The sequence below is a fragment of the Monodelphis domestica genome, chromosome 1, assembly GCF_027887165.1.
Source record: "Monodelphis domestica isolate mMonDom1 chromosome 1, mMonDom1.pri, whole genome shotgun sequence".
NCBI classification, from domain to species: domain Eukaryota; kingdom Metazoa; phylum Chordata; class Mammalia; order Didelphimorphia; family Didelphidae; genus Monodelphis; species Monodelphis domestica.
The window spans coordinates 387,674,104-387,694,113 of NC_077227.1; the positions used below are offsets into that span (position 1 = coordinate 387,674,104).

The 20,010-nt window shown below is 36.0% G+C and overlaps 1 protein-coding gene and 1 long non-coding RNA gene across 2 annotated transcripts; one reads left to right on the plus strand and one right to left on the minus strand.

Moving 5' to 3' along the window:
* The first annotated feature begins 905 nt into the window (after positions 1 to 905).
* LOC103092665 (uncharacterized) lies at positions 906 to 16,420 on the plus strand. Its single transcript, XR_457910.2, has 4 exons — positions 906 to 996; positions 3,083 to 3,206; positions 9,601 to 9,652; positions 11,380 to 16,420. It is a non-coding gene; the product is annotated as an uncharacterized LOC103092665 (long non-coding RNA).
* A 38-nt stretch (positions 16,421 to 16,458) lies between these two features.
* SCGB3A2 (secretoglobin family 3A member 2) lies at positions 16,459 to 19,717 on the minus strand. Its single transcript, XM_001370791.4, has 3 exons — positions 19,573 to 19,717; positions 17,920 to 18,116; positions 16,459 to 16,546 (listed from the first exon to the last, which is right to left on the minus strand). Exons 1-3 carry the CDS (start codon positions 19,625 to 19,627, stop codon positions 16,523 to 16,525), a joined length of 276 nt encoding a protein of 91 aa, XP_001370828.3. The 5' UTR covers positions 19,628 to 19,717; the 3' UTR covers positions 16,459 to 16,522.
* Between the last annotated feature and the right edge of the window lie 293 nt (positions 19,718 to 20,010).

The following is a 20,010-nucleotide window of genomic DNA, read 5'->3' on the forward strand; positions in this document are numbered from 1 at the left end:
ATTTTTACCTCTTACTAAAACTCTCCACCCAACCCATTTTATTTTTGTCATTCATCTCCTGAAACTGTCAGTTCTGCCTATTCTTATCTAAGCATACTCATAGACCCAATGATATCTACTCAAATGTCAACAAAAGCTGTAAACATCAATAGATCTGATTAACATTTTTTATAATAATCCTAGAACCATCAAAGCTGGAATAGGCCTGCTTTTCTGCCTTCTAACCAATGCACAGTATTGAATCTAAGATTGAAGGAAAAGGTTTTTTAATTTTATATATATATATATATATATATATATATATGAGAACAGAATATAAAACATAGAATGTCATAGCTAGGAGGAACATCAGAATATAGAATTTTAGCTACTTGAGCACAGAGATAATGTAATTATAAAAAAAAAAAGATTCTGCTGGACTTCCTCAGAACCTAGCACATTAATCTGAATATACTAGTTACTTAATAAATATTTGGTGAATTTAATAGACATACATTTTAAATATAAAGTTACAATATAAAAAATGTTAGTGAGAATTAGAGAAAACTAGATCTAGAGTGACCTTAGAAAAGAGACCATAGAACATAGACTACTTGAACAATAGAGATAGAAAGAACCATAGATCATTTTATAATGAAAAAACTAAGTGCATGTGTGGAGGGGGTGGTGATTTTCCCAATTTCACACATTAATCTGGCTATTGACAGAGCTAAAATTAACACTATATTATAGGTTCTCACTCCCAAGCTGAGCAATCCTTCTATTAAACCAGGATGCCTCTCAGAAGCCACTTGGCACACAGCTATGCCTTTCCAAATATCTTAATTGACTCCATTGTGGGTGAATGATGTCACTGGTCCTATTGTATAAATGGAGTGTAAGTTTGTGAGCATCTTCATGACTGACCTGAACCCAGAACAACAAGAATGGATACCACAGCCTTTCAGATAATGATGGTCATAGGACTACTTACTTTGGTAGTTCTTTCTTGTGCTGGTGAGTGTTTTTGATGATATGGAACAGGAGAAACAGTCATTACTATTGATATAAAATTAAAGAATATTAAGGATGGAAGAAACCTTAAAGAATCTCCATTCACCATTCATTCATTTTATAGAAGAGGAAATTGAGATCAAGTAAAAGAAGTGACTTGCCAGAAGTTCTAGAGCTACTTAGCATATGATTAGAATAGAATAGAACAGAAAAGAACAGAAAAAAAGAGTGGGATGGGATGGGATGGCACGGGAAGGCTAGGCTAGAATATAAGCTTCTTATGGACAAGGGATTTTGCTTTTATACTTGTATTCTAAGTGATGTTCAATAAATGCTCATCATATGTTGCTGATAATATAGGAAACTATGTTGTATAGAGGAAAGACACTAAAATGAAGGTCACAACTCTAATACTGAATTACTTTATGAATTAAGTTGAATAAATTACTTAAATTTTCTGGGTTTGTTTCTTCATCTGTCCAATGAAGGTATTAGATTAAATGATTACTAACATTTTGTCTTCTATGACCTCAGCTCTCTTCAATTCTAATATTCTTTGAGCTAAATATAACTTCTTGCATAATTAATATTTTATAGTCCAAGAAAAACTCTAGTTCTAATATTAGATCTAAATGAACGTTCAGTCATTTTCTATCATGTTCAACTATGAGCGACACCATTTGGAGATTTCTTAGCAAAGGTATTGGAGTGATTTGCCATTTCTTTCTCTGACTCATTTTACAGATAAGGAAACTGAGACAAACACAGTTAAGTGACTTGCCTGGGATCACATGGGTAGTATCTGAGTTCATATTTAAACCCAGGAACATGAACATCCAAGTTCCATCCACTGCACCAGCTAGCTACCCATCTGTCAATATCCCACAATTAGATCTTCTAAATAATCTTCTCAGTACATTTATGTTCTATAGTCTAAGGTTAATTCCATAGGATTGTATTATCATAGATTTAGAATTGGAAGGGACCTTATAAATCATCTAGTCTCATTTTAAAAATTAAAAAAAAGATTTTAAGATGAGAAATCTAAACCCCAGAGAGGTTAAGTTCTTTAGGCAAGCACATCCCTAGGAAGTGTCAAAGCCCCAAATGAAGTGAAACCCTTTGACTCTGACAGAAGTTAGCTTTATTCTAGAATAGCTTTATTCTAGACAATGTTGCCTCCTGTTTAGGTATTCTATGGCCTATGCTTTAATTAGCTATAGTGTGTTTCTGTTCTGACTTTCTATGACTTGTGTTCTAAAGTCTCTTCTAGATTAAGCATCTAATAAAGGGAAAATTTCTTGAAAATAGAAAATAGAAAACTACTTGTGATGCATTCTCTTTGTTTTTAGCTTTTTATTACCAAAACCTGTGACAACTAAGTGGTGCAGTGCATGGAGCACTGGACCTGGAATCAGGTATATCACCTAAGTTCAAATCTGACCTTAAATATTTACAAAATATGTGTCCCTGGGCAAGCCACTTAACCTGTTTGCCTCAGTTTCCTCATCTATAAAAGAAATTGGAAAAGGAAACTGCAAGTTACTCTAGTATCTTGGCCAAAAAAAAAAAATCTCAAATACGGTGGCAAAGAGTAAAACATGCCTTAAAAATGACTGAACATAACAACAAATTACTATAACTTAGCATAGGGCCTTCTACATAAAATAATAAATGCTTGCTGAATTTATTGAATATTTTCTGTTATATGTTCCAAAATCCCTTTTTTGTTCTGATATTCTATGTTCTATTTACTAAGTGTCATGTTTTAAATGCTTTCCTGCTCTAATATTCAATGTTCTCTTTTTCTAGCTAGGATAGTCTAATGTTCTATGTTCTAAGATTTCTTTTTGTTCTATAATTCTATGATCTAGTTCTATGACCTCTTCAATCTCTGCCAATCCAGGCTTCTGTACCCGAAAGTACCTTTCAGGCTAAGATACCAGTTATTTTCTATAGACTAAAATTTTAAGAGAGAAACAAAAAAGGCTAGAGAAATTCCCTTTAGAGAAAACAAACCAATTTCAGTATAATATATTGCCATGTTGGGGGGACAAAATGGCTGAGAAAACAATACTTTGGGTTCTAGGTCACAACGAGTCTGACTCTGATCAAAACCAAGACAAAGAAATTTCAGAACTGTTTACATTTCTGGGCCTGGGAATTGTTGACTCTGCAGTGGACTTTATTCTAAACACAATGTTCAAGAGCTCGTAAGTGATTAAATCCAGGCAACTTTCTCTTTAGATTTCTACTTGCATATTGTGGGAAGACTAGCCAGAAAGAGTGGTTTGAAAATGCAAATGTTTATTTTTCCACTGGGCTCCTTGGAAACAGAGATCTCTGTCAAGTGGAACTTAGGAGAAATGGACAGACTTCAGTTTGGGGAGGCCATGGGCTATTCAGCAAACATAAAATAGCAGTCCCTTGTGCAGACTTATAGCTTTTATTATATGGGTGATGGTATACCAGGGAGGGCAGCTCAAATTAGTGGCAGAGGCAAGATTAGACTCAAAATGTCCTGACTCCTTATCCATTGGCAAAGATATTCAATCCTATTCATTAGAACAAACATTTATTATTACTTACTATGTGCCAAATGCCATGCTAGACACTGGGACTAAAATGAAAACAGTTCCCTTCCCTTAAATAGTGTGTGTGTGTGTGTGTTTATATAAGCATATATTAAATATATATACATATACACATATTGTTGTGGGAGGGCTAGAGCTAAACCCCTGGGATTCAGAAAGTGTACTTTTTGCAAGAATTCAAGACTCCAAAACTTAGCTTAAAAATAAAAAAGAGAAACTTATTAATTTAGAAAGTAATGTTGAATATGGCCAGGATAATAAGATGGAGCAGCAAGATGGGGTAATGCTTCTTGGGAGGACAGCATGGATGGAAAAGCTGTCCCCCAGATGACATCAGTTCTGGGGATTTTATACTCTTTACAACAGTGAGACTTGACTCTGTGCCATGGTGAAAACATGACTAGTGTGGTAAACACTCAGGCATTTGGTGAGGGGTTTGGTCATCTGGGGGGGGGGGCATTGTGAGGGAGGGACCAGAGAGAGCAGAGGGGGCAAGAACCAGAAAAATTCTAGTGTAGGACACAGCCTTTGAGGGGGCTTTAAATGAAAATGAAAATTTCAAAAGCTTCAGACAAAGAAAGGAAGCATTCCAGTCCAAGCACTGGGGGATAGTTTATGCAAATATATAGAGGTAGAAAATGGAATGTTGTCTACAAGATCATTTTGACTAGAAAGTAAAGTGTATAATGGGAAAACAAAAAGCAAAAAGGCAAGAATTAGTCCAATCACAAAATAGCAACACTAAAGGTTTTCCTAGAAAATACACTAGTAAAGCATCATATCCAATTCAATCCTATGACCTAAATACTTATTAAGTACCTTCTATGATCCAAATACTGTGCTAAATAAGAGCAATGAAAACAATCCATTTTCTAACTCTTTGGGTTTGCACAAGCTGTCTTCTATGCCATGCCTGGAATGTTCTTCCTTATCTGTACGTCTTGGAATTCCTGGTCCCATTTAAGGATCAGCTAAAGTGTCAACTCCTATGCAAGATATTTCCTGACTCACAATTGTTATTTGAAATTCTTCTAGAAATACTAGTAACCAGATATCATTAAGACAAGAGAAGGAAATTAAAGACATAAGCATTGCAAAAAGAAGACAAAATAATCCTCCTTTGTAGAAGGCATGAAGGTTTACTAAAAAAACTAGTCAATAGATTAATTACAACTACTACTTCACTAAAGCCTCAGGATATAAAATAAATCCTCAAAAGTCTTCAGCATTTTTATATAGCAAGAGTAAAAAGCAAGAGATAGTAAAAGGAGAAATTCTATTCAAAATAATACTTCAAATGCCTAGAATAGCCTGAAGTCAGTCCTACCAAGACTCATTCAAGATTTATGTAACTACAATAAGTTACAATTATATAACAACACCCTCTTTCAAGAGAGAAAGAATAATGTAGATAATTGAAGATACATATTGTTTGGGGTTGGGCCATACCAATATACTTAAAATCATGTACTACTTAATCTAATTAACACATTGAATGCTTTGCTGCTCCATTTATCAAGGGGATATTAGAGAGAGACAGAGGCAAAGAGAGAACGTAATAACAAAATTCATTTAGAGGAGCAAAGAGTTTAGAATTTAAAGGAAGTAATTTAAAAAGAGTAAAGAGGAGTGATTATCACTTCCAGGCTTCAAATTCTATGATAAAGCAATAAACGCAAAAAAATTTTAGTCCAAGTTAAAAAATAGAAAACTAGGTCAATCAATCTGTTGATTAAGTGCCTGTGCTATATCAAGCATTGTGTTAGGCACTAGGAACAAATACACAAAAATGAAACCATTCCTACCCAAAAGGGCTTATATTTTCTTAAAGATTAATAACTACATATGTATGCATATATATACATATATATATACATGTAATAGATATAGTAATATAAGGTAATTTATTGAGCAGAACACTAGATCCTGGAGTGATCAAGAAAGGCAATATGGGGGAAGGGGTTGCAATTGAGAAGGACTTGAAAGGAGGCTTTTGATTTCAAGAGGCAGAGGTGAAGAGGAAGGACATTCTAAGCATGAGTGACTGATAGCCTATGCAAAGATGGAAGGCTAGGCAAGAAGGTCAATTTAGGCACACCATGGAGTATATGGATAGTATTAACATAGCCAGGTTATAACAGGCTATTAAAACCACACAGAAGGGCAACTAGGTGGCACAGTGGATTGAGAATCAGGGCTAGATATAGGAGGTCTTGGGTTCAAATGTGATCACCTAACCCCAATTGCTTAGCCCTTACTTGTCTTCTGTCTTGGAAACAATACTTAATATCATTAATTGATTAATCAATCAATTAAGACAAAAGGTGAGGATTTCAGCTATACAGAGGAGAGATTGGAGGGGACTCTTGGAAAAGGAACCAATTGGAAATATGTATACATATTCATATATGTGTGTATGTATGTATATGTATGTGTGTTTAGAATGTGTATAGGATGTTTATGTTTACATATACACATACATAAACCTGATAATAGTCCAGGAGAGTTGTGATGAAGTTATTTCTGTTTTATTTAAAAAACAAGAACAACCCTTTCCTTCTACTTTAGAGTTGATATTAAGTATCTTTTCCATGGCAGAACTGCAGTAAGGGCGAGGCAATTGGGGTTATATGACTTGCCAGAGGTCATATGGCTAGGAAGAATCTGAGGCCAAATTTGAACCCAAGACCACTAGTCTTCAGGTCTGGCTGTCTATCCACTGAGCAACCTAGCTGCCCCTAATATTTTGAAGGAGAGCTGTAAATTTGTGAGTCTAGAGAAGGGAACAGAAATTAGAAATAATCGAACTGAATAATTCATTGTTCACTAAACCTAAGAACATAAACACTGGGGAAGAAATCCCTACTTGAAAAAAACTATAGGGGAAACTGAAAAGAGGCTTACCAGACTTTGTGATTAGACTAATATCTTGTCCCAAATACCAAGAAAAGTTTAAATTAGAAAGACAATTAGAAGGTCACCAGCCAAAATTTTTAGAAAAGAATAAAATCAGGTAACTTTCACTGCTATAAATAGGGAGGGAATTCCTAACTACACAAGGAACAGAGGAGCTTACAAAAGACAAAACAGAACATGAAATCAAAGAGCCTTTGCATGATCAAAACCAGTACAGCTAGGATAAGAAGGAAAGTGTTTGGGAGAAAATCTTTATATCAAATGTCTTTTTAAGATTCTGATATCAAAGATTATTAAGGAATTGACACAAGTATGTAAGCCCCAGAGCCACTCCCCAATGGTTAATTTGTCAAAGAATATAAGCAATTTTCAATAGGATTACAAACTATTAACAAGTACCTGACTAATTGCTCTGCATTACAAATAAAGAAAGAAATGAAAATACCAACTACTCTGAGGTTTTAAATTGGTAAAGATGAAAAGAAAAAAAAGAAGTAGTCTATGATGAAAAGGTTTCAGGAAAACAAGTACATGCTATAGTAATAATGGAGCAGTGAATTAGTCCTATTAGTCTAGAAAACAGTGCTTTCATTTTTTAAGTGGCCAAAGTGTCCTTATTTTAGAAATAGAGATCTCATTACAAGGCATATCACCCAAGAAGGCCACAGACAGACAAATGACACCATAAATAGCAACACTGTTTGTGAGAGCAAAGAACTAGAAACCACTTAGATTCCCACCCACAGAGGAATTGCTAAGCATATTGTATGTAAAAAGTAATAAAATATCATCGTTTCCAATGATTAATGTTTGGAAATGACCAAATAAAATAGTGTTTTTAAAAAAAATTATAAAATATTACTGTTCCACAAGAAAAAAAAAGAATTCAGAGATTTGTGAAAAGACATATGACCTGATACAGAATGAATTAAGTAGAACAAGAAAAATAATGTCTATACTTATTACAACAATGTAAAAAAAGAAGGAAAAATGATCTCATTTATTATGTATATATGGTATATATGCCTATTTATGGATACATTATATCTCTTAATAAAAATAAGCTCTTTGAGGGTAGGAACTGTTTCATTTTTGTCTTTCAAATTCTAGTGCCTAGGACAATGCCTGGCTGAATAATTATGACTTAGCTTGCTCCTATAGAAGAATTGGGAAAATTAAATTCCTTGCTTTCATTCCAGAGGTGGGGGCCTATGAATGTGAAATGGTACGTATGTTCCCAACTATATACTAATTAGTTTTGTTGAATAGGGTTTTTTTCCCCTTCCATATATACATTTCTTTTCATAATCATTTAGTATAACAAATATCTATATGAAAATATATGTACCTGTACACACATGTATATATGTATGCATCTTCACATAGGTATGTATGTGTTTGTGATAGAATATGTATAGAATGCATATGTATATGTGTATATATGAAACCTATTTTGTATAGTTTTGCTGAACTGTTCTTTTCCCTTCCATGTGAATGTATGTGTGTGAACAATTTTTCCCCTTCCATGTATATAATTCCAAAAATATTCCTTTATCTTTCCTTACCTAGAGAATCATTTCTTGTAACATATAAGTATATGCATTTCTTTTCATAATTATTTATTGCAACAAATACATGTGTATGCATACATGTATTTGTAAATAGTTCCACCACTGTTAGAAAGAGTTGGTCTTCTAAGTCACCCATATTTAACTCCCTTCTCAGAGATACTATATATATATATATATATATATATATATATATATATATATATATAAACACACACACACATAATACACATATGTGTATGTACATATACACACATGTATGTAGATAACATGTATGTAGATAAAATAACATTTTTAAATTAGTTTTGCTGAATGAAAATGAAGTTTTCCGCCACTTCCATATATAAAAATAACTTGTCCAAGATCACACAGCTAGTAAATATCTGAGACTGGATTTTGAACTCAGATAGATAGATAGCTATAGAAGAGAGGAAAAACAGTTCAGTAAAACAACAAAATATATGGGAATGTATATACATATGCTTGTAAAAATATAAATGTATGTTACTATAAATATGTTTTGTTTGTGTATAGGCTTTAGCAATTAGATGGCACAGTGGACTGAAATGACTGAACAATAAATATATTTTAGTGTCTCTTAAAAGGGAATTAAATGTGGATAATTTAGACATTAAACTCTTTACAACAGCAACAAAAAGTAATATATACATAATATACTCATATGTATATATATTCATATATATTTGTTACAATAAATTATCATGAAAATAAGTGTGTATATATAGAAATGTATGTGTTACAAGAAATTATTCTCTGGGTGAGGAAAAAAGAAGGAATATATTTAGAATCAAAGAGCATCAATAAAAACAAGACTAAAAATAGGAAATCAATCAATGTTTGTTGAGTATGTCTTATTGGCTGACTTTGTGTGCAAAACCCTTCTTAGACTTTAAAGAACATTTACTCTGTCCCTCTGCTTGGTAGAGAGATAAGTGAGATGATTTCTTTTCATCAAGAATTTTATAGTCCAACTCTACTATTTAATAGAGAAGAAAATCCCACCAATTGATTTCTTTAGAAACATTCCCAGACTACACAGAAAATTCTACTAGGAAGATTTCTTAGAATGTTGAAATGTTTAAAATAGAAAACACTTTGGCATATGGAATAATCAAGCTAAAATTGATCTCAGAATACCACAGCAAAGTGCTTTAAAATATTTTAAGTTACATGAAATCATTTAATCTAAACTCCTAATTAAATGCCAGAGGAAATTAAGAGGTTAAATAATTTACTCAAAGTCACTTAGTCAATTTCACTCATATTCAAACCCAGAGCCTTTGATGAGAAATCCATTTACTTTTCTGCTCCACCACATTCTTCCTGATAAGCCTCATAAAAGACAGAACATTTATTTTTGAAGCTGCAAAAAGCATTAAGAACACAGAATGCAAATGAATAAATATAAAAGAACCATTGGAGCATTAAAAAAATTGAGAAACCATCTTATCCAATACTCTCACATCACTTCAAACACATATTTCATCTCTTTATTCCTTCCTTTCAAGTGGATATATGAACTGGGAAGACAAACAAGCAAGGACTCCATGAAAATGACTGGTGAGTTAAATAGTGATTTTAACATTTAACTTTCAAATAACCCTGATGTAATAGAAAAAGCAGCTTGTTGACACAATAAATAGAGCATTGGGCCTGTAGTCAGGAAGACTCATGTCCCTGGATTCAAATTTGGCCTCAAACACTTAATAGTGCTGTGGCCCTGGACAAGTCACTACCCTATTGCTTCGGTTCCCTCATCTGTAAGATGAATGACAAACCACTCCAGTAGCTTTCCCAAGAAAACCTCAAGGGTAATCACAAAGAATGGGATATGACTGAAATGACTGAACAACAAAATGGTGATAGTGCTGGACTTGGGGTTGAGAGTTTTGGGGTTTTGGGGTTTTGACTTGTGGCACTAACACCTACTGAGATGACAGGATCAGAGGCAAATACATTTTCTCTCTCTAATGCTGTTTTCTTTTTCCATAAATTATAAGAAAAACTCCCAGCCCTGCTTTCCACAAAAGATTGCTGTCAGGATCGAATAGAATGAATGTGACAGGAAAGAAGAAAGGAAACAAGCATTTATTAAGCACCTACTATGTACCAGGCACTGTGATAAGTGTTTTACAAATATTTCATTTGAACCTCAGAAAAACACAGGGAAATAGGTGCTATATTATCCCCATTTTACTGATGAAGAAACTAAGACCAACAGTGGTTGAATGACTTGCCCAGCATCACATCCAAGAATGATTCTGAGGTAGCATTTGAACTCAGGGCTTCCTGACTCCAAGTCTAGGGTTTTATCCACTGAACTAGTTAGCTACCCAGGAGACTAAAGTTTTCTCCTTTGAGCAGTTCTAACTACTACTGTTATTATTTATTGTTAAATGGATTCATTCATGTCCAACTCTTCATGAAGTTTTCTTAGCAAAGATACTGGGCTGGTTTGCCATTTCCTTTTCCAGATCATTTTACAGATGAGGAAATGGAGGCAAACAGGGTCAAGTGACTTATCCAGTACCAAACAGTTAATAAGTGTCTGAGGCTGGATTTAAACTTGGATCCTCCTTATTCTAACCTGGCACTGTCTACTGTGCCACCCACATACACTGTGTTGTGATTAAAAAGCTTTTAACTTATACAGAACCAAAATCTTCTTCCTTGTAACATTTCCCATCACACCCCACCCCACCCTTTAGGTCTACTTTCTTGGCTCACCTGAGACAAAGATTCCCCAGTGAACAGAGGAACCTGACAACTGAGGTGTCCTACAGTTCAGTGTCTTTCAGCACCTCTGAGAAGGGAATTCAGTATGGGTGACTTCAGAACCCAGATGTTTTCAACACCAATGAAGTTGTTTCAATGAGTCATTTCTAGTGTCAGATTTGCTTAATAATCACTTAATTAATTTATAGCTAACACCTGGGGAGGAAAGAATCTCTTGGAAAGCCCAACCCGTCAGAGTACAGAGTATTTGGGTGGAGTTCTAGACAAAAGGATCTGTATAATTCTAGATAAGAATCAAAATTTCCCTAGAGGCTCAAGGATGGAACAATTATTTTGGTGTAGGTAGGGGAGTGGAAAAAGAGGTTATTGGTCTGGACCAATCATTTTCCTCTATTCAGTGAACTCTCAGCATGGAAACTTCTCCTTGGACTCTCCATCTAGTGGTAGAAATCAGGAATTGGTTACAAAAATAAATATTAAAGAGTTGTTTGGGGGCACTGGAAGATAATGACTTCCCAATAGTCATTGTTATTTGTCCTTCATTTTATAAGAGGACGAGTGACATCACGACCATGACATCTTGACTTGCTGTGAATTGAATTTAAGTAAGATGGAATTGCATGAAGTCATCAGCCTCACTCTCTTCCTGTCATCCAAGACCTGGGACAAGACAAAAATCAGGACAACTGGTGATGGCTGGAGATACAGTAGATGACGTTGGCACCCTAACCAAGCTCTATGTACTCCAAGTCTGCTTCAGCAACCTTCATGGACATTGGAACAAATAATTTTAATCTATCCATTCCATAGTGGGAAGTCTTCACATGCATGAGGTAGATACCACACCACCACCCCCAACTCACCAATGAGTTTGAGACCTATCAATCACCCTCAACCTGGTTTGGCCTGTCTGCCAAGAAGATTGTAGTGATGTGGAGCCTCCTCGCATGCTCCAGGCTCAGAGGTACTGTGTGATAGAAGGACTTGAACCCTCCTAATTCCAAGACCAAGCCTTACTTCATATTGTCCCCTTTGAATTTAATAATATAAAAAAGAATAGGAACAAATGTAAAGTCCTATACTTGAGCACAAAATAACCAACTGCATAAAATACTGGATAAGGAAGGCATGTTCAGACAGCAGTTTCTGTGGGATTTTAGGGGACCAAAAACCCAATGATTCAGGCATTGACTGAGTCAACAATAGGGTTCTTCAGATGACAAAGCTACTACAATCCTTGTATGAAGGACAATGATTTGATAATCCCACTCTTCTCTGCCTTGCTCATTATTTAGTATATTTTAAGAAGAATAATGAACAGCATTGGATTGAATTTATTTAAATAGAAATAGACTGGTGCTCTAGGATTCGCTAATAGATGAGACTGATATGGGGCTTTGGGACCACATTATACAAAGATAATTTGAAGAAAATAGGAATATTTAGTTCCCATGGAATAATTACCCTCTCTATATACTGCAGGTGATTCTAAAAATTAACCTAACCTCTCTGTTGACCTCAGTCTCACATATGCAACTGCCTTTCCAATATCTCAAACTGGATATCCAGTAGACATCTTATATCCAAAATTATCCAAAATTGAAGCCATTATGTTGCCTCCTAAAACTTTCCCCCCTTCTAAACTGCCCTATGATTGTCAAGGTTATCATTAACCTCCAGTCTGTCCAGTATTATCCTCTTTTCCTCTCTATTTCTCACTCTCTATATCCATTCTGTTGCCAAAATCTGTAGACTTCATGTTTAAGACATGTCTTAAAGATGCCTTTTTTCTCTGATACTTTATATCTTTGCACTGGGTTATTACAATAGCCTTCTAATTGATCTGTCTGCCTTAAGTCTTTCTTCACTCTCTTTATCTTCCAGATAACTGCAATAGTAATTTCCCTAAAGCACCAGTCCAACTATGTCATCTCCACACTCAATAAACTCCAGTGGCTCCCTATCACTTCCAGGATCAAATGCAAAATCCTCTGTTTGACCTTGAAAACCCTTCATAACCAACTCCTCTTCAATCCCCCTTCCCTATAGCCTCCACTTCTAGCCTTCTTAAACTTTACATTCCTTACTCTTTGAACCAGGGTCATTGACCTCCTTGCATTCTTTTTCTGCCCCAAATCAGCAATTTATTATTCATTGACACAATTGGAACCTCAGATTTTATAATAGTTGCCTCTAAAACAAATTGGCCCTGTTAGATCTAAGCTGATGAGAATCTTAAAGCTAGAAGGAATCTCATAGGAAAATTAGTTCCATTCCTTCCTGCATAAGAATCCTCTATATAATTCCTGACATGTGATATTACAGTTCCCTTCCAGGATCCAATAAGTACTCTGGAGGCTTCCCTCTGGTTCTTTTGAGTATCTCAGAGATACTAAAGTAGCCATTATTCTATTGTGACTCATGTTTACTCCATAGTCAACCCATATCCTTTTCTGATCAGACATGTTGAGAATGATAATTATTTATATCATTCCTACAGGGGTCTGAAAATATTTTTAAATTCAGGTCTTACTAACACAATGCCTGGATTCTATCCACTATGCCATAGGCATAGGCATAGAATGCTCCCAGTACAGTATCATTCACATCATTCTACAGCCTTCTTCCTTCTACCACTGTAACTCAGGGTATTCAATATTTCATCACTATTTTAAATGTAATTTCCTGCCACTTATTTATCACCTTTACTAAACAAGTAAAGTGTTAATAAAATTAAATCATTCTTTTGATGATTGACAATATTAACAAACTAATTTTTGTTGTTGAGCCTTTTCAATTGTGTCTAATTTCGTCATGACCCTATTGGGAGTATTCTTAGCAAAGATACTAGAATGGCTTGCCATTTCCTTCTCCAGTTCATTTTACAAATAAGGAACTGAAGCAAACAGGGTTAAGTGACTTGCCCAAAGTCACACAGCTAATAAATGTCTAAGGACAAATTTGAACTCAGGAAGATGACTTTTCCTGATTTTAGAACTGGCATTCCATCTACTATATAACCCAACTTCCCTACAAACTAGTCTTAAGTTTTGATTATCTAAATAATAGTTCATTCATATTATTTGTTTTGCTTAACCAAAGAACAATTCACTTGATCTAAAGCATAGGGACTAAATTTGAGGTTTTATTGATGTAGGGACCCTCTTAGATAAAGAAATTCACCTTAGCAATGTCTTCTGAAGTTGTTGTCTAGAGTTGTCTAGGATCCTGAAAGAGTGAAGTCTCTGTCTTTCTGTCTCTGTCTGTTCTTTGTATCTCCATCTCTCTCTCTCCAATGCTTCTAGCCACTGACTTTTTTTTTTCTCCTAGGGCCTTATCCCAAGCTTGTAGGCTAAACTAGGCCTTCCTTATCCCTCTGGCTATCAGTTCCACTGGCTGCTCAGCCCAGAGGCATGGGCCTATTGTCAGCATCTGGGAAATCAGTGGGAAGGCTCCCTGTAATTAGATCCTTTTCCATTTCAGAGCCCCAAGAAGATTGAATCCAAGAACTCAGAGACTTGTGTTGTTCCAATGTCCTGAGGTTTCAATCAGGATATTGGTGTTTTCAGTATGAGAATATCATCATTGAACCATACAAGAACTGTATCTAGGGAAGGGGATACATTTCAGTAACTGGATTCTTTGAGAAGAGACAGTAAAAAGCCCAGGCCATTTCAGCTCCAACTTGTGCTACTGGAAATCATTCTAAAATGTCTAAGCATACCCTCTTGCCTACATCTGCACCATGCAGAGATCTCAGATCTTCATTTTTTTTACTTAGCATTGTATTTAATACTCTAAATTCTAATATTCTCTTTCAAAGTATCTTCTAGTTCTTTTACATATTTGTAGCACCACCCCCTTCAGGGCCATGTCCCAAACTGTACTTACGTTAGCAGGCCAATAATAATATCTAGCTTGTATACATAAGGCTCTGAGATTAACAAAGTATGTTATGTGCTCTCTCATTTGATCTTCATAACAACTCTTTGAGGTTAAATACAGTTTTCCTCTTTCTTTTACAGATGAGGAAACTGAGACTGAAAGAGGTCAGGTGCCTTGAACAGGGTCATACAAGTAGTAGTAAAGACAGAATTCAGGCTCAGGCCTTTCCTGACTCCAAGGCTAGCCCTCAATCCAGTGTGCCACCTAGGTGACAGAGGATGGCTAAGTGCATCTATTCTCAGGATTCTAGGGGTAGCCCTAAATACAATGCTAAGATTTCTAATACTGTTGTTTAAGAGACCTCATTATCCTGCTCCCCGTTAATTATCAGTTAGAAATAATTAGATTTTAGACAGAGTATTTGGTTAAATGGTATAGCAGAGATAATTCTATAAGAAATATCCACCTAAACTGAGGACACATTCTTCTCTTTAACACCCAAAGTCCCTGGAGGGAATGAGCCTAGACTGAAGAGCAGAAGTTGCCAAAGGCTAAATTAAAATCTACTGATTGCTAAGAGTCTTTTGCTCCCTTCATTGAGTTCTCCTAAAGTTTTTCTTAGTATTAGGTCTTTATGGACCTTAAGGGCCAATGATTACCCTTTTAGAATCTTGAAGTTGCCTTCACACAGGATGTCTAGTCTGTCCTCAGGGTGTCTCTTAGCTTGAAATGCAGATGCTACCATAAGCCATTACTCCTCCAGTTACTGTTACTAGATTTGATGGACATTTGAAATTTTCCTACCTTGGAAGCATTATGAGGTCATGAACAGCTCTCTCCTTCCCCTAAAAGCAACTATTCCTCTCAAGAATCCTTCATTGGTCATTTAAACCACTATTCAGCTGGTCTGGTGCTAGAATGTGCAATTCAGAGCTGCCTTGCTTATACCTAGAACCAGAGGAGTTTCTTCTTCTTTCAGACAGATCCAAGGTATTTCCTATATGGCATCATCATTTCGATCCAACGATCTAGAGCTCTTTTATCCTTTTGAATTGTTAAACAATGTTATAATGAGAATTTGGGCCTTTTATGATTAATTTAATGGGAGGACAACCCTCACCCTTAAACTATAATATGTAATCTAAGAACTTATTTTATTAGGCTAATTCCAGATCTAATATTTCATGGTGTTCAAAGCCTCTTTCCTATTTAGGTAGGCACTGAATACTCTTTCTCTGAGGGTCCCTCTCAGCTCTACTATTTTATGTTCCAAGATCCTTTCTAGCTCTTTCATTCTATGCACTAAGATCTTTTCTAAATCTTTCATTCTAGTGTTCTAAGATCTATTCTAGATCTTTTATTCTATATTTTGAGATCTATTCTAGCTTTTTCATCCTATATCCTAGCATTCCTATTACTCTTTCATTCTTTGTTCTAAGGTCTCTCCAAACTCTTCCATTTTGTGTTCTGAGTTCTATTCCAGTTCTGTCATTCTGTTTTTGATGTTCTAAGTTCATTCTCAGATCTAATATTTCATGAAGTACATTCTTAGGTCCCTTCCAACTAAAACATTCTGTGATCCTGATACATAATTCTCTTCTAGTTCTATGGCTATCCCTTCCCCAAACCATTGTCCTCCCATTCCCCAGAAATGGAAGACATGATGAAGAAAAATTTGTCTAAGTGCTTTATTGATACTGCTCAGGATATGTGGAATTAGGTGAAGAATAAAATAGAAAAACAATAAGAGGAAGATGAGTGAAGATCCTGAAGCATTCAGCTACATTTGTTCTGTCCATCATCCTGAAATCACACCAGGTAGGACAAAGCCTCCTGAAAGGTAAATGAGTAGACATAATGAAACAAGTTGCCTGAGATGATCTTTAGGAGTTGGGCAATAGGGGATGGGTGAATGGTCAGAGAATTATTATTCCTCCAAGGTCCCAGTAGCTGACATAGATTCAGTACTGCTTGATGAAAATAGTAATAGTAACAGCTAAGGGACAGTCAGGTAGCTCAGTGGATAAAGTGCTAGACCTGGAGTCAGGAGAACCTGCTTATGAATCTGGCCTCAGATACTTCCTAGCTATGTGACCCTGGGCAAGTCACCTAACCCCAATCGCCTAGCCCTTACCACTCTTCTGCCTTGGAACTTATTATTAATTCTAAGACAAAAGGTAAGGGTTTAGAAAATAATAGCTAACATTTAGAACAATAACAATATCTAGCATTGCTATAATGATTCAAGGTTTACAAAGTACTTTATATGTTCTCTCCTTTGATCCTCACAATTCTACAAGTAGGATTTCTGTCCTTTCCATTTTACAGATGAAGAAACTGAAACTGAAAGAGGTCAAGTGATTTGTACAGGGTCATACAACTAGGGTCTAAGGCAGAATTCAAACTCAGGTCTTTCCTGGCTCCAAGTCTAACCCTCAATCCACTGTGCCACCTAGCTTCCAAATAAATCTGCCTATTGAAAATTATTTTCCTTTCCATCCCCTCATATTTTCTCAGTATCCCTATATGGGACATAGGATGGTTAATATTTATATATTATTTATTTATTAATGTAAAATGTACAATGGCTACAGAGGGACTTTTATTGATTTTACCACTCTTGTATAATGGCCAAAGACTGACTCTACAATGATTATGCAATAATGACTGTGTGATGATTGCATTGTGGCCAGACAACTCTATCATTTTGACATATACAATTATAAAATTGTGACACTGATTGTGCAATGACTCTATGCTAACTGTGCAATGATAGTCCAAAGGCTATAAAGTAATACTGAGTTCTAGTAGTTCTAGGAGAGTAACTCTTTGACAGCCTTTGACAGCTGACAATAGCTATCCAATAGAAGTTCAGAGGCTTTATAATAAGGATGTTCCATTACTATTTAGTTTTGATATAGTTACTCTACAAAGACTATACAATGACAGGATTAATTGTATCATCAGATAGGTACTGTATAACCATCCTGAGCAATGGCTGTATAGGAATTGTAAAAGGATTGTCCAAAGGCTAGAGAGTTTCACCAAGAGAAGGCTCTATAACTGCTCAAAAGTGATTGAATGATGTCTGTATACCAATGGCCACCCCAGTTACCAAATGAATGCTAAATAACTTGGTGATGTCCAAACAGTGAATACAGGGCACACAAGGTAGACTGGCAGGATTCCCCCAAGGGAGTATTTACCAGCAGTTTTTTCACAGATTCAGAAGCTTCAGGACCCAGCTCTTCCACACATTTTTTTAGAGCTTCAACCAGGTGCTCCACAGAGATGCCCAGTGTTTGAAAGAGCATTTTCAGTGGGTCAAGAAAGGAGAGAATGTTGTTCAGGGGTAGGAGATTATTGATGGGAAGAGATCCACTATTGATGAAGAATGCAGTAGCTGTAGAAAAAAGGTGGGTAGAAAAAAAGGTGATCATTTGAGATTCCAGGCAAAAATTCCCAGATACAGCCCATTTCTAGATGGTAAAATACAAACATCCCCAATCTGCCCTACTTCCCTCATCAGCACTACCAACATACAAGTCATGAGCTTGTTAGTTAAGATTCTTCCTACTGGGAAGAAAAACATGCTTCCACTGCTGTTTGCATCATTAACTTTCAAGATACTATTAGAGAGTTAAGAGAATTTAGCAGTGATATAAAAATCAAAAATGGGAACAAAGAACATTTAAGAACATGGAATGTATTGATCATTTCATCTTGTCACTTAATCGGTGAGAAACTCAGAGAAATTAAGACACAACTTAAAAGTAGAATAGGCAGTAAGTAACCAAGTTAGGATTCAAACCCAGATCCTCTTTGTTCTAGGTCATACTGTCGACTTTCATGACTAGCTCACTTAAGACTTGAAGTTGTTTCTAATAGAAGTGATCTATCTGTCCTACCTGCTCATCCATCTGCCTTACAGGTACAACTGTCATAAAAATCCTTGAACTATAGGAGATTGCACAATGGATATAGTGATTTGCAGTCAGAAAGACCTGCCTTAGATACTCTCTAGCACTGCGAACCTGGACAAGGGTCTCTCAACCAGTTTCCTCATATATAAAATGAAGAAAATAATGACACTTGTGTAACAGGATTGTTGTGAGAATTAAATGAGATAAAATATATAAGGTTCAGAAGTCACTTAACCCCGTTTGCCTCCATTTTCTCATCTGTAACATGAGCTAGAAAAGAAAATGGCAAACCACTCCAGTATCTCTGCCAAGAAAACCCCAAATGGAGTCATAAAGAGTTGGACAAGACAAAAAGCAAAACAACAAACATTTAAACTATCCATGTAATGTCAGAAAAGTTGATTTATTATGCATAAGAGATGAAGAAACTGAATAGCAAGGTATATTGGAATGAACATTGTTTTAGGAGTCAAAGGACTTCAGTTCAAATTCTGCCTCTACTAATGACTGTTTGCATGACTTCATCCAAGGTACTTCTCTTGGCCTCAGTCACCTTATGCAAAATAAGAGCATTGGACTCATTGGCCTCTAGACTTCCTTCCAGTTCTATTTATGATCTGAAGATGCCAGCAATTTGGTAGCAGAGCCAGGACTAGGACCCAAGTCTCCACAGCCCCCATGTATTATTATTTCCACCACTTTTCACTGTACCTGTTCCCCAATCCACAGTGTGCTAGAGCTGGAAAAGCTCTCTGAGTTCCTCTCGTCCCAAACACTCATTTGATAGAAAAGAATGCAGGGCCAGTGACCCTCTCAAGGTCATCCAGTGAGTTAGGAGTAGAAATGGAACTCGAAATCAGATCTGAATTGCTCTGCAAGTCCATTCAATTATACTTCAGCTGTGTTTCAGGAATTGTCTCTGTTCAGAGGACTTACCAGAATAACTGCAGATGGCAAAAGTAACAAACAAAAAGATGTGTCCCAGCTTCATGACTGCTGTCTCTGGTAGCAATTTCTCAGATTCTTCAAGTCTGAAATGAAAACCTAGTAGCCTGTGGTGCTGAGTGAGTGACAAACACACACACATATACATATTTATACTCATGGAGTCCCCTTTCAGCAACTTCAAGCCCCCTTGACCTTTCAGAAATGATATGCGGGTCATGTTTCCCTAGCAAACAGAGTAAGGTTTCTTCCTCCTTCTCTCGTGTTCCCGTGGGAATAGAAATCATCCTTGATGATTGTGCCTCACGAGACCCTCTTCTAGGAGACCAGAGATAGTCTCCTAACATATTCCTTTAGATAGCATTTGGGCAGCAGCTGGTATTGTTCTACTAAAAATTGTCTCCTTCCTATGTGGGGTACACTTTTGGA